General features: G+C 39.9%; 1 protein-coding gene and 1 long non-coding RNA gene across 4 annotated transcripts in view; one reads left to right on the top strand and one right to left on the bottom strand.

Annotated features, from left to right (window-relative positions):
• LOC126647635 (uncharacterized) overlaps nucleotides 1-14458 on the top strand; it is a 35057-nt gene extending 20599 nt beyond the window's left edge. The window contains exon 3 of the long non-coding RNA XR_007630631.1: nucleotides 10525-14458. This is a non-coding gene — a long non-coding RNA (uncharacterized LOC126647635). The remainder of the gene's footprint in view (nucleotides 1-10524) is intronic.
• EPB41L4B (erythrocyte membrane protein band 4.1 like 4B) overlaps nucleotides 1523-23480 on the bottom strand; it is a 170823-nt gene continuing 148865 nt past the window's right edge. The window contains exons 23-25 of one of the 3 annotated variants that reach the window (XM_050330019.1): nucleotides 11941-12009; nucleotides 7957-8120; nucleotides 1523-6389 (exon numbers count right to left, since the gene is read on the bottom strand). In XM_050330019.1, the coding sequence (XP_050185976.1) occupies nucleotides 6320-6389; nucleotides 7957-8120; nucleotides 11941-12009 (303 nt within the window). In that variant the 3' untranslated portion in view covers nucleotides 1523-6319. Of the gene's footprint in view, nucleotides 6390-7956; nucleotides 8121-11940; nucleotides 12010-18871; nucleotides 19299-23480 lie in introns of those variants that run through there. The other 2 variants (XM_050330029.1, XM_050330040.1) reach the window with 2 other exon arrangements.

Raw genomic sequence — 23480 nt, 5'->3', positions numbered from 1 at the left:
CTCATCTGACATCATAAGCTGGGATGCTCTCGTGAACACATCCTGGGATGGCTGGGAAAGGGCAATGGTTGATCTTTTATTTCTCTCATTCCCTGGTGTGTCCTCCAGCAAGTCAGGTCACAGTCAGCCCTGATACAGGCTTTGTTGTAGGGTTGCTTCTCAGGGCAAGTTGCCCTTGGACACAGGGATCCCAGTGCTGGCCAGCCCTAAAGGCTTCACTGTGCTTGGCAAGGGCATGGCCATCGCCTTTCATGAGGCTTGGGGTTTCTTCCACTTGCCTGCATCTGCACCCGTGTGGGTGCCTTCCTACCCCCTCGCTGCTGCAGGATCTGTGTACCACAGCCAGGCTGAAACCATTGCCTTATCATCCCCCTTGTCCCGACTTAACAGTGCACGCCTGCAAAGTCTGTGTTCTGCTCTAGAAAGCGTGTCCCCAGAGAAACAGAATTAATCTCAACAACCTCACACCCAGTCTCATAGATCAGTCATCTGATAATGAACCAAAAAATTGTTCATATACATCTCTGAAGTCCCCACGCTTCTCCGTTGCAGCCAAATTACCCAAGAGTATTTGCCAACCTTTTAGCACACAGCTTCTCATTCTGCTGCACCCCAGAACACTGTTCTTTAGCAAAGACATGTATTAAGGGGAATTAATTAACTAGGTTAACTGTCTGGATAATCCATTTTCTTGGTATAAATTGAGTAGTGATGGAAGAATGTTGTTGATCCTCTGCTTTCCCCTCACAGAGATTAAAAATAGAAGAATAACCAGATGGAGAATTTGGGATGGGATCATATTCTTTCTGAAAATAGAGTTTTGGCAACATCAGAAAATGGGGTGAACATTTCTTGGATTTCATTTCTTAAGTGTACTAAGAAAGTTAATGTGAAAACATCCTGATTTAGAGATCTTTGAACAAGAGAAGGGAAATGTTTCATTCTGAAGCAACTTTTCATTTAGACATTTAAAGAATGGGAAAATCAAGGGTAAAAATCTGAGTAAAATATTTTAATTGTGTTAAACCAAAAAAATTTACAATGAACATTGGCTTTGTTTGCTATGTTGTTTGTCGGGGGACATTTTTTAAATTTTCCTCTATGGAGCACTTTAATACTTTGGTGTCTCTCAATCCCTTGTGGAAGTTTCTCCTACCCCTTCCACGCTAGTAATGATTTTTGCTGCCTTTTTAGGCACCAGATGAAAGACCAGAAACTTGCCAAGTTTTGTGTTTCTCTGCCTTGGTCCTGCCAGTGTTTTTCTGGCTCTGGTATTCAACAAAGCATGCCCCAACTAATGACCCCGCAGATGATTGGCACCCCACGCTGGACTGTAATGTTAAGCCAGAGGAAATCCTCTGGGCTTTATGAAGAAATTATATCTCTGTTTTTTCCTTAGACTGCAATTTTTTTTTATGATGGTTGATCCACTTTATTAGCAACCAAACATTTCCTTTAATTGACATCCTGCCCCATGCCTCCTAAATGACTGCTTTGACTACAAATTGCTCAGACTCTGTGATTTATTTTTCATCTCATTTATTGCAGGCATGAATACAGGAACAGGTAAACAGCTGAGCCGTAAAAGTTTCTCTTTAGGCAGGTTTTCAACAAAATGCCATCATACACTGTCTGATGATACACGCTGCTACTCAGATGAAACAAAATGGTTCGAGCAGTCTTATGCTAAAGCTGCTACCCACCAGTCAAAGCTGCAGCTGCCAAAGAAGCCTTCCCCTCCACTTACTCTCTATCATCTTCCCTCCTTCTCCATGTCATCTACAGCTTCTTTTACGGCACTTAACTTTACAAAACACAGTTGTGAGGCTAATCTTACATGCAATTACAGATCAGTCTCAGTATATTTATTGCAAACTCCTTGAACATCAGGACATTAAAAAAAAAGAAAAAAAGAAAAAAAAGAAAAAAAATTAAAAAAGAAAAAATCCCATTGCAAAATTACAAGTAGGTTTTTGTAGCAAATGAACCAGAAATGTATTCAGAAAAAAATAAATAAATAAAACCAAAACCTATTCGTAAACAGTTCAAACAAAACATGATACTACCTCCAATGAAACATTTCATTGCATTGCCAGCTCTGTTTCAAATGGGCACGTAGGCATCCTGTTGCAAGAGAGTATTGAAGCCACAAACGGAAACCTTGGAGGATTTAATTTTCAAATTTTGCACTTCCAGGGTCTATGAAACATGAAAAATCTGCACATACCATGGGATCTGAGAGAGGTGTGGTATTTCAAATAACATTTCTAAAGAAAAACCCAGTTATTACATTAAAACAAAACAGTGGAAACAGCTGAAACACGCAAAAAAAAAAAAAAGCACAATTGGTTGGCTTCCGTAAGAGACTGCAATATGAGAAAATATTTAACTCCTTGCATAGCTATTTAAATGGCCAATAAATTTTGCTGGAATCACCCAAACATGACAACATTGCATTCTGCCACTTAGAGACTTCACACTGAAAAGCTGGGATCTGCTGACTGGATCAGAGCACCACCTGGGGCACTGTTAAAAGCCAGGGCCACCTCTGATAGGCTTTGCCAGCATGGCTGTAGCAGGAGCTTTCATCAACCAACTACTCCCAGATGGAGCACAACTATAGGGAAGCCTCTGTGTTTATGTCACTGCAAGTTGTTACCCCAGCATTCTGTTCTCCCATAAGGGATAAAAGCTGCTCAGAAAACAGGATATTTCTGGTAGTATATTTGCACCTAACGCGCAAGGCTTTTGCTGGCAGAGCTATGTCGATCACAAATTATACTTCAAAGCTCAACCCTGTGTCAGCTGTGTCAGCAAGGGTTTGCAATGTAGGCCTAACCAGTGGGATGGAAAGCAGGATTCATCTCACTTAACTTTAATCAGTATAAAGGTAGACATTTAAGTCAGAGGCACCACCGGAAGACAGTTCCTTTGATCTCTCATGAGGTGAGAGCCGGGCATTTTAATGTTAGGTAAGATGAACCCTGTCCCAGGAGAGCTGAAGAGAGAAACTCCTTTCAGCTACCCTTTCCTATCACCAGCTCTGGAGACCATGCTTCAGAAGGCTGCTGTTCAAATGCGTTATCTTTACACATGTCAATGTACATGATAATGATAGCCTGTGCTGGGCTTCATGCTGCCACAACTACATATGCAAGCTCATTAAAGCTAGCTCAGATACTTCTGCGCTATTTTATAGACATACCCTCCGGCAGAGTATCCTTTAACACCTGTAAAGTTAAATTGTAGGGGCAAATCTAGACTATCTGCCCCTCTGCAATATGTTCACGTTGGCATTGTCTCGTTTACAGTAGCTTTGGGTAACAGGTGTTGTAACACTGTAATTCCCAACTGGAGGTGAGGCAGGAGTGTTTCTTCAGAGGATGTGGAAACTGAGACGCTGAAGCATGGCTGAAGAAGGTACATAGTAAGAAAGAACACAGTGATGACATTCCACAGTTAAAAGTTTAGTTTGTTATCAGTAAAACAGTTTTAATAAAGCTCCATTAGACTGCTGAATAGGAAATGGTGGCAGCCAGTGGATAAGACACTAAAACAAGACAAGGCAACGTACTTGGGGTTGTTCTGTAGAAAACGTCCCACAGAAACTAAGCAGCCACATGAGCCTGTCCCTCTTCTCCTAGTGAGAGCTAAAGAAGGAGGAGTCCCTGTTCTTCCTCAGCTATCCCAGAGCATGCCTCAGCTATGAAGACAGCCACGTAAAGTAACCGTGGTTCATGTTTTTTGTTTTCCAGTTCTGACTATTTCAGCTGAAGAATTTTTATACAATGGAACAAAACTACTGCATTTAAAATAATAAACTAATAGCCATTATGTTTATGTTTATGAGCCATGTTTATATTTATGGGCTGGTCTGAATCAGCTATTCAGTTTTGTTAAAGGCTTTTGTTTATGTGTCCAGACTGTCCTAACATGGGCAATTGGATTTGTTTTGCCCCCAAAACTGAAGGCATATTGTGGGGTTCCCGAAGTCCACTCCATGACAATCAGTATGACTGAAGGTTTTGTTCTGATCTGGTTTTTTGTGGTTTGACAATGACTTTGTGAAGCTGTTACCAGTTCAAACACAACCAGGGATTGCCTAACAGGCTAAAGACCAGATTCAGCTAGAGTCAGCACTGTACCGTTCTCTAACCTTACTGTGTTTTCCTATCCCAGACCAGTATCTCTAATTACAATTTTCTTTACTTGTTCTTCAGAATGCTTACTCTCCCTTGGACGTGGGTAAAATGTGCTGCTGCTTTTCCTTCACCAACACTTTTGAGAAGTGGTGAGAAAAGAGTAACAGGACATGGAAGTTGAAGTCTTTTATGTCTATGTATTTCCTCCTCCTTTCTGATTTCCTCACAGAGATTTAATGTTCCTAATCAATTTTTAAGAACCTTGGACTGATGGAGTGGTGCACTAAAACATGAGGGACAGAAGTGTCCTGGCACTGCAACTAGAGGGTGGACAGCATACAAGTCATATCGGATTACCCAGAAAAGTCACCATAGTGTTCTGAAATCTGCAGTTCAGGTTTACTTCTGTGGCTCCTTGTGCCCACTCCCTATGTTGAGCCACTTGATTAAATTTGTCTTGTGATTTTCTACCTAACACTTGTGCTGTGTATTTTTAACAAATTTATGGCAACCAGAAATTTTTGAATTTGGTGGATTTAAATGGGAAGCCTAATGCTAATTTCTTGTCCCAGTAAACATAAAATAGGCAAGTAATTTTATACCTTCACATCTCAATCCACAGTCCTATGAAGCTCTCCACAACCCTCATTTCAGAAAACAGCAGAAGCCAACTCTGAAGGAAACCCAGTCTCAAAGCAATCACTTCCCGGCCTCCACACAAACAAACTGCTTAAGCTGAGATAAAGCCATCGTAATCAGTGCCAAATGAAGGGCAATCTTTATCTTAATACAAACAAGAGAACATAGTGTACAGAGTAACAGAAAAATATACATCTTCAGCCATACAAAATGCACAAAAGCTTTCCTGTTGAAAGAGTACCTTGTAGCTGACAGTCAGATGTTAGTTTTCTAGATGACTCTACACTACTAAACAAGGGGAAACAGAGAATTTTTTTTTTTTCCCCCTAGGAAATAGTGGGTAGCATTACCTGTATACCATAAACTCCCTCCCTGCAGCTGCCTCCCTGAGGCTGCTAGTGCTGGACCACCCACCCCACCTCATGCCTGAGATACCTCCACTGGACATAGAGGCTGCTTGCGTGTTGGAGGTGAAGGGGATATATAGCCAGGTGTACCCTCCACCGGTTTGCCAGGACATATGTGTTGATTAGTAGAGCAAAAAAATGGGTATAGGCAAGCTATGCCATAAACTATCATTGTTCTTGTTCTTTAAAGTGATCGAACAATTCATGTCAGTCAGGAAAATGGTTTATTTACCTGGGAAGGAAAAAATTCTACCTGTGTGAGTTACGTCCACACTGCTGAGGCTCTGCAGTGCTGGGGCAGAAGAGGTCTGAGTGTGGGCAAGCCCTAATGCCTAAGCAGACTGGAGAAGGTAAAACTCCTCACTTACTTTAAAAAAGTCAGTACCAAGCTAGAAAGTCAGTAGCAAATTGCTTTAAACAACTGATTTATTTTTTTTCATTAATGGAAATACGGTAAGATTTAGTTGAAGGTTTAGGTCAAGATGACAAACTATAGGGAGTACTGGGTGTGTATATCTGTACGGTGGGGTGTCTTTCCCCTTTGCAGCTATTTATATCTCTGAGTGAAGGTTAAGGTTAGGAATTTAATAAGACAGCCATTTATTCTGTGGAGACTAACAGTCCTGGGGTTAGGATGTAATAATCATTCTTCTGCTTTAAAAATGGTTCTTTAACAAATAGCAGTAGCTCATTGCAATTTTCAGTTGTACAAAATGACATATTTTCTATGTTACTATCAAAATATTCTGCATAACATTAATTTCTGTGCACTTATTAACATATGTACAGAACAGTGTTTCCCAATAGAAATCAGTATGCTCCTTGCTGATCCTTTTTTGCCCTAGATTTACCAAAACCAAACCAGAAATTAATTATGTTAATAGTATAAAATCTCAGGAGAGATAAAGGATTGAAGGTTTATTTCCCAGCAGCAAATGAATAAAGGAACTCCTTCAAGTTAAAGTCTAGCTGAGACGTAATTTTAACCAACCATGGTGAATCCAGGCGAGCCAGGAATATCACACATTTTTCCGATGCATTATGTTGAGTACACAGAAGCAGAGGAATGTAAACAGACAGAAGGCACATGAAAGGCCCCAATCCATTCTCCATCTGACGGAAGTGCGAATTTCATAATTCTGTCATCAAGAGTCTTTTCATCATTTTCTCTCTCTCAAGTTCACGCCTCAGAGTCTCAGCGCTGTGTAATTAATGCACAAACAGCCAATTATGGGAACAACAATAAGTCTTAGATTTCAATTTAAAATAATTAACATTTTCAAAATACCAAAGGAGGGGAAAAAAAGGTCAGGCTCAATTCAGTGAAAAAGCTGATAACTGATGGCTGATTTAAAAACAAGCACCACTTGATATTTCTGAAGAGCAAACAGAGGCAAGAAAAAGGACATAAAATGATCCACATGGCAAAACAATTTAGGATTTCATCTAACCCCTATTAAAGGCAACTGATTTCAAAGGAAGCTTGACTAAGACTCTAAAAATGAAACAGTTACAGCAAGTGCCATCATGAAATACTGCTGTTACAACCTTCTGCTCCTTGGCATGGTCTGATATTGGGGGACATCTATATATGCTGAATTAACCACAGCCCTGCACATAGCAGAGTGTGGGAGCCAGAGCCTAAAGTCCTTGCTCTCACATACCAATTCACTCCAGAGCACACAGGCTCTGTACTACTGGGAATGTCCTGGATTAGAGATGCCATTTCAGAAACTGTTTGCTGTGTTATTCTGAAAATTAGGCATCTAACGCTTGTAAAACAGTTTGGAGATTTAAACTGCAGTGCGGAGACCTTGCAGCCCGTTCATGGACAAGCAGGTGTAGGATTATCCACCTGTGTTTGAGACATCCTACAGAAGCTAAGTTCAGCACTACAGTTTCAGAATTACTTTTTCACTGGAATGAGAAATTTTTAGATGAGTTAGCAGTGTTGAACAAGTGTGCAGGTGCAAATAGCCAACATCTACAAAAAATAATTAATAACCAGAAATGGGAACTGACTGTGAATCCAAAATTAAAAAAGATTCATTTATTATGATGCCAAAGAAATACTTTTCAACATAAGCCTCAGATTATCTGTGCTCTGGAAGTCCTGAGTATATCCACTCATATATTTGGATTCTGTAAATTATCAGCCTGCAAAATTCAGCTTTTATTAAATTCCAGAATAAGAAGCTAGCATGCAAAAAACCAATAGGATGAAAGAGCAGAAAACTGAAAACAGTCTGTCTGTGGAAAGATGGATAGGTTGCTGTTTCTCTGAGAAACTACAAGAAAGACCACTGTAGCTTGAAATCATTAAAAAAAAAAAAAAAAAAAAAAAAAAAGGAGGGGGAGAAGAAAGAAAACAAATGCCTGTTTTTCATTTAGAAGAACAGACATTTCTCAACCTCAGCTTTCCCCCACGGACATTTAATTTCAAAAAACAAATTGCAACAGCAATTATTAAAACAAAACCTTTGTGGTTCAGACAAAATGACTTGCCTGAGCAAAATCTGCACAACCCTTTCTCTCCAGGCCATAAGCCATAGAAATGGCTGCTGGCTGCAGCAGCTGATTAAGGTAGGTTTTTTTTTTTCTCAGAGAAGATATGAGTTACAGGTATTTCTTTACATAACCCACAAGCAGCAATCTTTCACTATGGAAGGAAATGACACGTCATGGTAAATATGACAGAAAAAGGGAAATCAAGCTGATTCCTAATGCAGAGAGCATCACAGTATTTCTGGGAAGGAACTTCACAATACCTGTCTGCCAGCGAAATCGGTTTATGCGACGTATATACTGTCTGGACCGTAGGAGTGGGTACAGTCTCTGCCAAGGACCTCAGCACAGGCGATGGAGTTACCAGTGTTATCTTAGGTGATGACTGCACTGCACAGCACTGCATTTTGCTGTCTGCAAATTCTGCCTACAAAAAAAAAAAAGGAAAATACACACACACAAAGGAAAAAGGTGTAGATTAGCTTCTACTGGTCTTGCTACCCTTCACTATCCAGTTCGTTGCCAAAGAGTAACAACAACTAATAAAGAGAACAAATGAGAGGCTGTACTGTAGCTATAACTTCTCAATGAGGTCTCTGTAGATACTGAACAGTCACTTTTGATGCCTGAGGGACAAGTCTGATTGCAACATGCACTATGTGAGATAACACTGCACGCATGAGACTGGCAGCATTCAGGTAAAAGACATAATCAGTTTGGAGAATGACACTTATCATTATTACATTTTCCCTAAAAATAATGCAAAATGCTGACAACACGAGATTTCTGGAATATTCTTCAGAAGTCCTATATAGTTTGCTGGTAGGTCCTCTGACTACTCTATGTTTTGTTAACAGCCAGGAGTCTGGGTTTTTAGGAGTCTGGGTTTCCAAGTCTCCATCCCTTTCCCACATTAGCTAACTGGAACATGCCTCAACAGATGTTCTTGCAGTATCCAGTGACAGGCGATGTTAAAGCAATATTGGAAGTGCTAATTTAAGACAAACAGCAAGCAACCATCTCCTGTCTTTCAGATGAGGCATATCAGTGCACCAATATTACAGCAAAGACTGGGCTACTTTAAAAACAACAGGGGAGGATCCCTAAAAATCAAACAGCCCTATCTTGTTTTTTGGCGTGGACTATTTCTCTTGCCAAACCACAGCAGTTAGTGCCTACGGTGCATGTATGACCCTGAACTGGGAAGAAAACTGAGGAACTGCAGTTAGTGTGTCAGGATCATTAGAACATGCTCCTAGTGGTATCAGCTGCATTTCTTCCTTGACAACCTTTTCTTCTGAACCTGGCTCAGACTCTAAGGCAGGGAGAAAGGAAAGTCACCATCGTAAGCAAGCAGCTTTTAATTGTTTCTCAAACTCTGCAAGACTCACAGGAGCAATGTGAAACACAAATAGTTTAAACAGTATAATTATTTGAGCCCAGGAAGGAATGGCTGTGTTAGGTTGCTTGATCATAGTCATTTTTAATGTATCTAAACACATCTGATATGCTCCAAAATAACCTCTGAACTAAAAAGAATTTCATTAATTCCACAAAATTAGTAATATGGAAAGTGTAAAACCAACTAAAGAGACTCTCCTTCCAACTCTGGCCAATTATGTGTGTAAATAATGGCTAACACAACATGTTCAGAATTCTCTGTAGTTTGGCTTTTAAAACTCATTCTTACAAGTTGCCAAGATATGAAATTTGATGTTCCTCATACAGGATTCCTGTGCTCTGAGGACTGACAAATCTTACTTTACAGCATGGAAAGAAGGCATCACCGTGATGCTGATGTAAATTCTCCCAGCCTTACTGAAATCAGCAGAGTGATGATAAATTACACTTATTGAAGAATTATCTGGAGTCCTATAGTGTGTTTGCTCTGTATAATTGTTTTACAGCATCATTTTATGTGTATCTGCTTGCACAGTATACTTAAGCCAAATATTTACCGGTTCTAACAGATATAATTTAATTTATTTAAATCTGTGTGAGTTAAACCATCCTGAGAAAGTGACCATCATGCCTGCCATTTCTGTATAGAAACCACTGAAATTCAGAGGGTTCCTGGCATGAAGCTTATATTTATACATACCAGGTAACCAAGTTCTCTAATTTTTCCTCTGATAAAATCAACACAACTGCATATACACCACCAAATTAGAAGCCATACACGAGATGTAAATGTCTAAATGTCACTATCCATAATTCCTTTCACACTCAATAACATTTCAATGTTTTCTTCCAAGCAAAAAATAAATAAATTTAAAAAAGTGAAGGGGAAGCAAGGAAAGGAAAAAGAAAAAAAAAAAAAAAAAGAAAACAAACAAGGAAAAAGATCAACAAATGTTACCATCTGAGTTTGTGTGTGACTGGTGACTGTTCTGCCTGCAAGTCCTATCACTGATTTAAACTCTTCCCTTCCAGCTCCCATCTGTGATGTAACTATCTTCAGGCCCTCGGCAGAGCCCATGCATCAGGATGAACTGAAACTGCTGGGGAGAAGCACATCTCTTTGGGCTGTGATGGAAGGCCACAAAACACAGGACCAAAGCCCAGTTAACCTTACTAATTTATTTTCCCATCTTTATGCAGTCCTCTGGGTAGCTGCTTGTTTGTCACAGATATTTGTGTATAACTGACAGGAACGTTTGGGATCATATGATGGATCACACATCATTAGGTTTTTATTGTAATGGTGTTTTAAATATTTGTGATCTGGATTCTGCCCTCCAACATGCCCAGGGAAATGGAAATCTATGGGGAGAAGATGGAATTTCAGAAAGATTAGCTTGAATTTTACTTTGCTTCTTCTCTCCCAACAGAACAAAACAACAATTTTAACATTTGAATTTGGGATCTTCTGCAGTATGGAAATTTCTGTGTGTAAGTATATTGGTGTATCTTCTGTTTACATTTTACAGTTCTGTCCCCCCGCAATGATGAAAGAATATGTTATATAACCCACCTAAATTTTGTTTTCATCATAACTGTCAGAGACAATAATGAAAAATAATGTCCTGACAATCATTACTAAATAGTGGGAAGAGTATTTTGGAGGCACATCTTTTTTCCTTAGATAAAGTACTATTATGAAAGACACAAGCACTGTAATTTTGAGTTAGACTTTATCACAATTGTACTGTCTGGACTTGGCTGACCTAATGAAATGTTGCTGTGACATATTCCTGTGCACTTTTGAATGCATTTAATTAGAGCTCAGCAGTGCCACTTATACAGCTTGGGGAGCCTAACTAACTCTGGCTTTAAAATCCTTACATGGAAAAAAACACATTTACATAAAAGGCTGTGATCAGGTTTATTGTGAAAGAAATGCCTCTTTAAATCATTAAATGTGGACAGAACCTGCACACGACCCGACAGTGAATGAAGTTACTTATCTCTGATTATATGCCAGATATAGATTGCTGCAATCAGTAAAAGTTAAGGTAAAAGTCTGAAATGCTTCATTTTGCAAACATAATTTAAAAACTTAAGTCATTTTACTGGGGTTTATAAGCAGAGAGTGTTTCTTATAGAGTAGTTAATTTTGTCATACATATTACAGAATTTTGTCATATGTATTACAGTCCTACCATTAAAGTAGGACTTAGATTGTACTCACTTTTTAAATGGTCAAATAATTGGTTTCTGGTTTTATGCTGTTTACCTTACCAAAATCTCTAAGTCACATCTTCTGTGAAAGTTTAACAAGAATCAAATTCAATACTGGATTCAAGTTATTAAGTAAACATGGGAGTTTATACAAGGATACCATTGTAGTCATCAACACACTAACTATAATTCTTCCTTAAAATTCAGATGTAAATTCAATGAAAATCAGGGCCCTCTTTGTGATGGCACAGTGGGCAGTTTCAGGCAGGAGGCCATGCAATTGCTAGACAGAGGACTGAGTCTTCCCATTCCCTTACTGCTCCTTGGAAAGATGCTGTGGAGCTTCACAAGTGTCCTCTACAGTCCTGAACACCGCATTTTGGGACCAACTTCATTAGTTGTGAGCCTTGACCTTTAACACTTAGTCCTCTGTCTAATAAGCAGCAATGTCTGAATGCAGGCAACATTTTGTATAATGGGAATATTTAACTGATTCATAATCCAATTTTACTTGGAATTTATCTTTTTTATTTTTGAGGACTACTTAGCGCATAGATTTCTGACACTTAAAAAATCAGTTGGAATTGTGTTAAAACACAGTTTTTTTAGTTGCAGGTTCTACTTACAGAAAACTGTGGTACTGTTGTAAAAGGATCGAAAAAAGGATTAGATGTATCAGCAGGGAATGTCTTTATCTTTAAAAAAGATAAAGAAAAAGATGTTACTTTCAGAGCATAAAAATGCAAAAGAAAAGAAAAAAAGCAGCAAAGCATTGCAACTACAGTGACATATCCAACAAATCAGAGCAGTTCAGCAGTGCTTGGACTAGACCAAAAAAGACCCTTCCAAAAATGCATACAGAAACCTGATGATGAATAATCAAAGCATAAATACAAAAACTTGATAAATTAATTTTACCACGTAATTAAATCTGTTGTGCAAATACGGAGCTGATTGCATACAATATATCTTCTAATTCTGTCAACAGCCATTGGATTATTATCTGCTTCCTTCAGCCAGCATTATGTTTTAAAATATGCAATATGAAGTGCAGGAGCAAAATCTGCAGTAGATGGCTAAAGAACTTGTGCTTTACATATTTTAGACTTCCAAATTTTCACTTACACTGCTGTTGCCAAACACAAACTATCACACAAGGTGGGATTGAAAGAAAATCATATATAAAAAAATCACTGGGGACAGCTGTTTGTTTCAGGAAGCTACAAGGCCCTGTGTTAAAAGGAGGAGGGCTGTGGATAAAGGATGACCTTTGGAGGTGTTTTTGAAAAGTGCATGGAGAAACAGAGGCAAGAGACCAAGACATCCATTTGCCGAGAAGTGTGAGAGCTCCCAGGGCTTTGTCCATGAGGATATAGTGTGTGGTGTGACCAGACCCTGCTGGAAGTCACTTCTGCCCTTAAAGTAGTTTCAAACATCAGCTGAAATTAAAAAGGTATTAAAAGCAGCAACAATCTCTGTCCCATTTCACTGTGAATGCTGTTTCTCATGATTTTCCTCTTTAGAACGCAGACATTATCCATTCATTCAAAGGGAGGACAAACTAGCAAATAAAGGCAACAGTTTTGAACTGCACTTCACTCTTTCCCTTTGGAAAACCACATTTTTCACTGTAAAGATGTATTTTTCACTTTATTTTAGAAACTGCTGTGCATTGGTTTTACTGCATTTCTTCAACCATAATTTATTAACTACAGCCATACAACTGTTGTTTAATAATGAGGAAAGCTACCCTGAGGGCCCTGAGCCCCTGTAGGCCAAAAGAAAACCTGAAATTATGACATCAAGTATAATTAAGTAAATGTATAGTGTTTATTTTGTAAGTAAAATAACAGAGATGTTGGCTTATATGGGTACCAAGGGAAATTAACAACCATCTGTGGGCCCACTTCTGCAAACGTGGAATTAAGCTTAGCATTAATTGTCAGGCTTCTTACACACAAGGAGTATGGATAGCAAAGATACAGTTGAGCCAGTAAATAACCTTTTAACAGAATAAAGGTATTTGTAAGTCATTGACACAGGCGCAAATGAACAAACAACTATGTGAGAGAGAAATTATTTTAAATCACAGTTTTCTACGCAAACATATTAAAGAAAACTTCACAGTCCTTTTATAGTCCTATATTCATGCCTGTTAGCAAAGTGTATGCATGTGTACTGTATTGCTGATTGAACCTACTTGTTGTATTGATGCAATAGCTCCTCACAAGTTTGTTATGTTATGTTACACCCAGAGCAAAATCTGTCAACAGCTGTAGCATGTCTCTCTCCTTTGAGAGACAGTAAATACCCATGAGCTCAGGCTGACATTCTCAGGTTATTAAGGGTTTACAATATGATGTTACAGTACTAAGTACAAGTGTACTCACTCAGTTACAAATAAAATCTTTGAGCCAAAGGCAAACAGGGATGGGAAACTGGTTGCTCATGTGCACTATGAGTTTGATATTCTACAGCTGAAATTATTATTTCGCTGGCTAGTCTCACTAAGGAGATGAAGCACAGTTACTAAATGCAGGAAAGAAAAATTATGCAGAATAATACTCAAGAGTCCACAGAGATTTGGGACTAGAGGCGCATAACAGGAGTCAGACATGATTGCGTGCTGTGACACACAGCCATGCAGAATACTCTCTGTAAAATCAGCACTGCAATCTGTGGATATGCACGAGGCCAGCCTACGTATCAAAACTTGAAAAGAAACTGTTAATCTGGTTTAGTTTTTTCAGTGTGAGTCCCTCTCTCAGGGAGCCGTGCTCATTTAATCTTTGGAATAAAATGATTTTGACAAATGAAAAGCTCGCTGTGTTCTAAACCCATCAATTTCCAGCCTTTTAGAGAAACTGAAAACAGATATTTGGGAACAGAGGGGGAATAAACTCGTTCAATTTAAGAGTGACAAACAGAAAACATCCTGCTCAGCCTTTAGAATTTATTCTTTCTTCCTCTCATCCCTTTTTCCCCTCCGACAACAGACCACTGTGACTCAAATGGCACAAGAGAGTTTAGTGGTTTGGCCCAGGCCTTAGTATGATTGTTGCTGCCAGCTTCCATAGGCAAGGCAGAGAGACAACACTGTTGTTGCCTCCTCAACATTGGCAAGAGGTTCTTAACTATTGATGGCTTGGCTCTTCTGAGTAGGAAGTAGGTACAACATCCTCACCCATACCGGAGCAAAAAAGAACATTCCAGAACACTTTTCAGACAGACGATATGCAGGATGGGGAGACAGTAGTGAGAAAAGCACCTGTTAAGTAATTGGTTTATGTGAAACTTTATTTGGAAATCTGAAAGGTCTTTTCACCTAGGAATATACTTTGGCCTAACTATGCTGCATGTCCACCATGGCTCAGCAGTGTGCTGACAACAGTAGCAGTTGCCAGCCTCTGGGAGGCAGAAGAAAACCCTGTGATTCCCACCCCACCACACAAGGAAAGCAGTGTCACATGTGAGTCTCTTCCTAACCCTTGCACTGGGGCTGAGTTTATTGAATGAAATCAAAACTCTCCAAGTAGCTCAGAAAGCAAAACAACTCCCTGACCAGAACTTAAATGTTATGCATTCTGCACACAGTACATAACCTCTCTTCCTGTCCTAGGAGGAACACATACCATACCTCTAAATATCTCCTAACTCACATGGCAGAAGCAGACCCTTACATTTTCCAGGGTGCTTTCTTCTCCTTCTCTTGCAGCATCAGTTAAAAGATGCCACCTGGAAACTGAGAAAGGAAGAAGAGCAGAGCCAACTCCACCACCTGCTGCAAATCTGCAGTTCCTCCAGCTTCTGGAGACCTTCAGCAGCTTCCAGGCTTTACCCTGGGATGGCACACACAGAGGGAAAAGGAAGAGGGAAGTGGAGGTGGGCAGTTCTGTGCAGACCACTGTTCTGGGCAGACCACTCTCATGAAACTGAACTGTAGCTTCTCATGCTAGCAAAACACAGTAGCTGCTAGTGTATGGAAAAGAAGCTGAAATCTGCTGTCTGCTTTGGTGTGAAAGAAAACAAGTAACATCTCTGAAGTTTACAGCTGGGCACAACTCCTATCATGGTAGATGGAGCAGCAATTGTGTCTGCATTGCAGAGCTGCTCAGAAGAGCATGTTCTGCTACAGCCAGGCTCTTCCACTGGAGCAAAAGGGGCTACAGAAATATGATGAGCAACAAGAGATTAGAGCTGTGCTCTTGATAACAGCACAGACAGGCTTTTAAGTATAAAACTTGACTGCAAGCACACTTGCTCTCTCTGCAGGAGTGAAAACAGTCTTGCAGCCAAAGTCACAACCATAAAACAACCTTTAAGGCAGGTCCCATAAGTAACTGTCAGGTTGCAGGGGCATGGCATGAAAGGGGAGTGAAGGCATGTGGCGTTCCAGTAGCATCTCACATGCTGAGGGCTTGTTTCACAACCTCAAATGCCCTTTGCTTGAAAGGTCAGGGTGCATTACCATAGCAGAACTACTTTGGACAAGTAGCTCCTTGTCTGGAATATTTAGCTTGGCAAGCTGAGAATTTACTAAGCTTACAAAAACCAGTTGATTCTTAACAAAAAGAAAGAAAGAAAAAAAGAAAAGAATAATACAAAAAGGATCAGAATAGTCTCAGGGAAAATCCAGTGGTCAAGTAATCTTCAAGGAGAAAAATCTGAAATTCAGTCAAATGTAACAGTCACATTGATTTTGTGGAAAAATGAGTGAAATTTTATTCCGCTGTGCATAATTTACTGCTAGTACTCACAGATTCTTGTTGCATTATTAGCTGTCCATTGAAGTATTATATTTTGGAGGTATCTTTGCCACAAAGAATTGACCACACTGATTTTCCTTGATATTTATACTGCAAGGAAAAATGAAGAAGCGTGAAGAAAGAAAAAGGACAAAAAGGCAAGAACCTTCCCCTTTTCTTTGCATTTGTGCAAAGAGTTCTTCTGGATGGAATTTAAAATCTCAGTAAAAACAAATGCTTTCCTGAAACACCTTGTAGATGAGTTAGGAGAAAAAATGTAACTTTCTCATAAAAGCAAATGGAAGTGGAAGCAGACAAAGAAAAAATACTTTTGTCAAGTTAATTGATATAAAACCAGCTATTTTGGTATCTCTATCAAAAGGGAATATTACAAATGCCCTTGCTGTGGCAAAAAAAAAATACTACTTTTGGGAGAAGTGAGCTTAATATGTTCCCTTATACTTGGAATAGTGTATTCACTGCCCTGGCACAACTTTCTTTCCTTTCACAAAGCTCCAGTAACATTTTCTGCAGCTGACCCTTCAATTCCATCCCCTGCACCTTGACTGGAGGCATTTATAACATGGTGGTGAAAATGTGTGATCTCAGTGGGTTTGCACTGTCACTTTGTTTACTGGCCAGATGGAAGACAAACTTCAGGCCAAACACTCCAATAGATTCCTGTGCATAGCAGCAAGCAGAGGCAGAGCTACTAACACCTAAAGGGGTGTCATAAATAAGACCCTCAGTATACACATATAGCCAGAGGAATATTCTGTGGTGCTTTATTTAAAAATACATGGTGTAAAATGAATACCATCACATCTATACAGCACAGAGACTTGTTTCTGCTCATCAAATTAGAAAAGGACATCAGCAAAAATTCATTGCACTAGTATTTCCCAGTCCTGACATTTAAGGTGACTTTAAAAATACCAGATAACCATTAGGCCTGTTTTCCAAAACCAGTGTTATTATTCTGGACTCCACAATTGTCCAGTAAAGCTCCTTGCCTGCTGTCATACCATTTCAGTGTCTGAAATGAATAATGAGGCAGAAAATGTAAAACCAAAGAGCTTCCGGTATTTTTCACCATGCAACACCTCTATGGACAAAAAAATTCTTTTAAGTGGTAGCAGTTCCAGGCTCAAATGATCAAACACTTGGATCATGTCAACCTCAGTTCATGTCCTTCGTATGTGGCAACATAACCTGCTTGACAGGTAGTCAGGCATAATCACTGCCAGGATGCACAGGACAAAAAATCAGACCAAACCAGTGCAGTCCAGCAAACTTGCAACAGGACAGAAACTTAAATCAGCGATTCTATTGGATAATCATTCTTGGAAAAGGCTGTGTAAACGAAATGTCCTGTTTGTACCATACTTAGTGCAAATCCACACATGTTGAATCACAGGCCACCTTCTTTTCATGGCATGCAGGATTTCTTCTGGTTGTTGAAATGATATCCAGGGGTCAGTGTCAGCAGACAGATTTTGTTGACACACATTAAAGAGGGCACTTCAGCAGAAATGTACTATTGAAAACACTCTGAGGCACCAAAAGTGAAGTTTCTGAAGAGGATAGATTTCTGTGCAAGCCGCTAAGCCAGGGAGGGAGACACTACATGTTCAGAACCTCCCTGCCTACTGTCACTTCCTCTGAGGAGATAACACCAGGAAGCCTCCCTCATAGCTCCATCTGGTCTTTGGGTCTCCCTCGCTCATCTTGCAAAAAACTAGCAGAGACAGGAGTGGAAGGAAATATTTCCAAGAACGTTCATTGATTCCTAACAACCAACATAAGTGAATCCAACTGTTTGACTCATCTGACTCGGTGTCCGTTTCCACAGGACTGCTGTACTGTACCCCATGGGTACCACTCAATTCATCTTGGTAAACTGAGAAAACTCCCCTTTGGCAGTCACATGCATCTCATGGTATATTTGTTGAGTTCTCTTGGGGTCCCCTCAAATGGTGAACTTTCCATTCCACTGCTCACTGATGTACACCAGCCCTTCTCTGGGCCTTGCTGTAGGATGAGTCCATCTTTCCTGAATGTGATCTAGCAGCACACACCACGTTCTTGATGTCTCACCAGCTGCTTGTACAACAGGGCTAATACTTTACTCTCCTTCAGGTATTTTCCTCCCTCTTAGAGGGACTTTGTAGAATCCTTCATAACACCGAGGCATTGTCTGGAGGTGGCTGCGTGGCTCTTGACTGTGCTCCAGTGACTTCTGTCTCCCAAAGTCCCATCAAGGGACTTCATGGGAGTCGTGTACTAGGTTCAGCCTCTGCTAAAGCTTGGCTTTGCTGCAGTTACAGCATTTCACAGATATTTAATGCATAGTAGTTTGTGGCTACACTATAAACTATACACTATTTCCAAGATGGTCTACCTAAATTGCAGTAAAGATGCCTTGGATAAAATCCTGAATCTTCATGTCAACTTTTGTACCAATTTGCGAGGGCAGCCCTACAAATTTTGTTGGTGCTAGTATTTTTGTTATGCTACTTTTGGAGATCAAGTAGTCCGTAGATTTTCACTCTAGGGATTGTAATTATGGGTTGTTAGCAAAGGGATTTCAGAGGTACTGGGAGAGGATGGGGGACGATGGTAATAGTGTTATTAAATCAGTCCAGCATCTGTACAGCATATTGGAAGGAAATGTATGTCCTGGATCATTTTTACAACATAACTTTGCCTTGAGAATATTTTTGAGAAGATATTCTTCAAAAGGACACAGAATAAGAACAATTCAGATGTGACAAAAACAAGACACAGTCCATTCTCTCACGGTCTTCAGGACTTTCAGTACCCTTTTACTGATGCTGTGAAGGGGAGCAAGCAGAACTTGACCTCAGCATAGGCTGTCAGCCTAATCACCATCCCATGAGGAAAATGTGGCAGGGCAAAATGATGTCACAGTCTTGGTGTGTTGGCTAAAATGCAGAACTAAAGATTGCAGCACTTGCTTGGTCTTTGCTTAAAACACAGAAATGAAGCAAACAAAAAGCAGTAGGTATATCCACTGGGTATGGTTGCTCTCCAACAGTTGCTGCACAGTAAGTTAGTTGCATTGCTAGGACAGCTAATGCAAAGTTACCTTTTTTGCCCCTTGGCCTTTACCAATGAAATCAATAGTGATCCCGTGGCAGGTGCCTAGATTGCGTGCACAGCCAACAAAATCAAATGGCATCTCTGCAGATGGAGGCTGTTGTCACAGAAGAAAGTCACTAAAGATGGATAACATGAAGAGGAGGAAATGAGTATTGTAATTCCTGCCAGTTGAGAGTGCCCCAGGTAAGCCATATATTTCCCAATCTCATTGCCAGCAAGCAGACTGTATATGTATTTTGTACCAGATGGAAACTTACCACTAGCCACACCTGATTATTTCTAAGAATAGACATTGACAGCTCATCACCCAACAACTGTTAGTTCCCTATGACTTATTAATAAGAAGACTTCAAACCCAGGGACATTGCAACAAAGGCTGACTAATAACCACTAATAACCACTAATAACCACATACCTTCCCTTTTTTAAAACTCTCAGGATCACATTCCTCTATTGAAAAGTTATGATAGATTGGCATAAACAGTGTACTGCCTGACCCTAGTCCAACACAAACAAATAGTTTGTCTCTCTGCTGTAATCAATCTCTACTTGTGTAAGAGCAAAAGCTGGCTGAAGGTCCTTAAGTGTCCAGAAACTCAACTCATCACAGTCTCCTTGAATGTCAGGATAGTAAGAAATACTTTGCATTAATTTTCTGTCCTATTTTTTCTGGGCTATTGAGCTCTGCCAAAATCCCCAGGAGTTTATACAGTTCATTATTCTGAAGGAAAAGAATAGCACAGGTAGATTAAAGTCAGTGGAGCTGCAAAAAAAGTGTTACAACTACAAACGGGTGCACTATTTATATATCTGTACAGAAGGACACTTGAGTGTACTTTCAACTTCAGCATGTGACTAGTCCCAGTGACAACTGCAGCTTTAATCTAGGCACGTGCCTACAAATTTTGGTGTCTTCTCATGAATTATGATCTCCTCAAGTTCACAGAAGAGTGTTGACTGCTGCACTGTGCTACAGTTGCCTCGCTACTCTAAAAGTTTATTCTAAATTAAGCTTCTATATGAAAATAATAATTTCCCATCATAATATGTTACCCTTTCCAACATGCATCAAGGAAGCAGAGCACTGCTTCTCTAAATGTAATGGATACAAAATGGAAAAGGGAAATGGGAGAGATCCTATCAATAAGACCTACTCGAGTAGAAACCAAAAGTCTATAAGGAACAATGTTTTGCTTGGTTTAAGATTCATTCATTGATAAATCCAATCCCATATCTAGTAAATTTTTTGTGATAAATGCTAAAAAAACCCACCCTGTTTATTCATAACCTCACACCCTTGGCTGTGGAATCATTCATATTGCCAGCCATCAAGCATTAAATAAACACTAAGGTTCTGTCTTCACTGCAAGTAAAATCTTGTTACATTCAAATACAAGAACCCATTAGGCATAGACATTTATAGAATCAAACACCTGCATTGTAATACTTCACCAATTCAGTGCCATGAAACACAGCAGATGCCTCCGTGCCTGTGGGATGTTGCCCTACAACAGTCTCCCAGTCTGAGACACTGTGCTCAAGCATGTCCCATGGTTAAAGAGATTAGTTCCAGCCAATGGATAATCCAAATCAATTAGGGCTATTAGCACACAACTCACTCTCGCCCATCCTTAATTACAGAAGAAATTTCTCCTTTGGACCAAAAGCATGAGTACAGAACTCTTCCATTTGGCCCAGGAATGACATCAGTTTCAATGCCAGAAGGCTGCTCTATCATTTCAGCAGAGCTCTGCTTCCCCATAATTTGTTTATTGGGCAAAGGATTCAGGGGATCCATTATTAAAGACATCTCTGTGAAGGCAACTGAAGAAGATTATAATGTTGCAGAGCACAGGAAAAGGAAAAGGGAAATGGGAGAGAAGCCAAACAATGACAGTCCTCTCCAAAGAGGTCTGATTGTGGCACTTCTTCAGGGGAAGAAATACACTGTGTACGAAATGTCACAAGCAGTTCCTGGGCCCCAGTCAGTGACTTCTTGCCCATAACAGCAGGAGCTTACAGAGAAGCCAAACTGGGAGCTGGGGATTTCTTGTGAGGCATGGTTCCAACACCACTGCCTCCAAAACCCCTTCCCAGCAACATGTGGTGATCCAGGAGGCCAAAACACTGTTGTCTGGCAACCTCTGTTGATGTTATGGTCCCTGGTAAGATTATAGTTAACTCTTTCACTTCAGAAAAACCCTAAAGTTTTCCTAAAATGTAAGAGGAGCAGAAACTGGTCCTGTCAGCTTCATAACTGGGGTATAATGAGGGGGCTTAGAGCAATTACTTTTAAATTTCTTTCAAAGAGCCCTGCGATAGATGAAAGCTAAGACCCAGGATGCTCTGTTTTCTTGGGGAATGGGGTGTCACACTAATTTGTTATTGGGTTTTGTGTTTTGATTTGAATTTGGGGTTTCTTTTGCAATGCTATGCCTGCTGCTTTTTGAGTATGCTCCTTATGAGCTTGGGAACTAACTGTTCTTGGTGCAGGAATATTCCCAACTTCAGCCACACTGTAGATGTGAAGAAAAGCCTTTACCCCCACCACCTCACCACCCCTGTTCTTGGTGAGGAAGAAAAGAGAAAGCACAGTTTCTTCAACCCTTTTTCCAAACCACTAGCAGCAAGACAGGAGACATCTGAAGGATAAAATAGCTTTAGAGGTACACACAAACATGGGCTCTGCTGACCACGGATATTTTGAAGAGAACAACAAGCTTTATCTGAAGTCTGGGCAGCTCAGCCACTGATCCAAACACATGGATTCTATCTAGATGTGTGGACTTGTGCTTCATGGTGATTAATTTTGACAGTTTGCTCAACTTGGATGCAGCATGAGTGCCAAATTGTGCACAAATTCAGGTGGTCAGAAGCCCACTCGACTTGGCAAATGACTTCCTATCTCCAACACTGCCAACAGGGGCTCTCAGCAGATTATGTGCACATGGCTTGGTGTTTGTGCCAGGTGGCATGGACAGCTCCTTCCTCAAAATCCATCCTGGTAATACCTGGCACTTTTCCAGAAGAGGCCAGGTGACATTCCACAGCATGGGAGCACTTGCAAGACTCTAGACAATCTTTTGGCAAATGACCAATAACTGACATTAACTCGTTAAATAAGTTTTGTAGAGGTTCACTTTCCTGACCTCGCTGGCTGTGTCTCCTAGAGTGTAGGAGCATTTGGTCTTGGGCTGCTGAACATGAGAAGAATGCCGCACCATAAAGCAAGCCATAAATCCACATTTCTTCCATAGTGATGCATTTGTGGCCAAGTTCCACAAAAGAACTCTGAGAAATATGCAAGAACTGTTTTCTATTCATGAGGCTTAAAATGGATGTACAGAACATCTACCTATGTAGAAATTTTCTCCCTCAGCTCAGAACACTTTAGCAATTTGTTTTTCAGAGGGTGATACAAGGGATAATGAGCAGAAGAGGACCCTTTCTACTGAGTTCAGTGGTTTTCAATACATTTACCATGATAGATAATACTCCTATTTTCTTTCTTCCACAATGAAAGTACAATTTTTTTCTCTTATATTCAATATCTGGGACAAGGCATAGAAACTGCGGAGTTACCATACACATGCCTAGGTTTATGCAAACTTCAATTTCATCAGTTCTTCAAAATAACTTACTGGTTATTCTATTATTACCAATCCTATGAGCTATAAGAAGTGTATTAGGCTCTGTATAAAGTCAAAGCAAAAGATCTATCTGGGTGTAAATCTCACAAGTCAATGACTGTGTCTCTGTTTTGGTTCTCCTTGCTAGTAGAGAGATTAAAGAATATTAAACAAATATTACATTTCAGTAGAGGATTTACCCACAGTTGTGAATAACAGCAAAAAGCAGAGGACAAATCAGTAGAGAGCCCACAAGAGAAAATCTCTGGTCACTTAGGTACCACTTGCTGTTCATCAGAAAAGACTGTTCCTGCTCAGGAATTCTCATCAGAAAATGCCTATTTACCCAAACTGAATGTGTTACAAAAGAGTTGGTGCTGATTTAATTTTCTCTGTAATTGAAAAAAAAATATTTTAAAAGGTTTCACTCAGCATTTTGCCAGAGGAGTTTTTGGTGCTTAATGTAGAAATGATATTTTGGTTGGAAATATGAGTTCATTGAAATTAATTATCAAACATTACTTGAAATTGAAACACTTCACAATTGCTAAAATGAAAAAATGTCAAACTGGCCTGATCTTTCTCTCTACCCTTCATAACGCTCTCTGACATTTGGTTCAGGATATTTTACAAAATACAGGCTTCTGAGAGAAAATGTAGACAGCCAGA

This window comes from Myiozetetes cayanensis, unplaced genomic scaffold (genome assembly GCF_022539395.1).
Source record: "Myiozetetes cayanensis isolate MyiCay16 unplaced genomic scaffold, myiCay2020 scf1, whole genome shotgun sequence".
Taxonomy (NCBI): domain Eukaryota; kingdom Metazoa; phylum Chordata; class Aves; order Passeriformes; family Tyrannidae; genus Myiozetetes; species Myiozetetes cayanensis.
The sequence above is the reverse complement of the archived record's forward strand: the minus strand, read 5'-3'. Positions and strand labels throughout refer to the sequence as shown.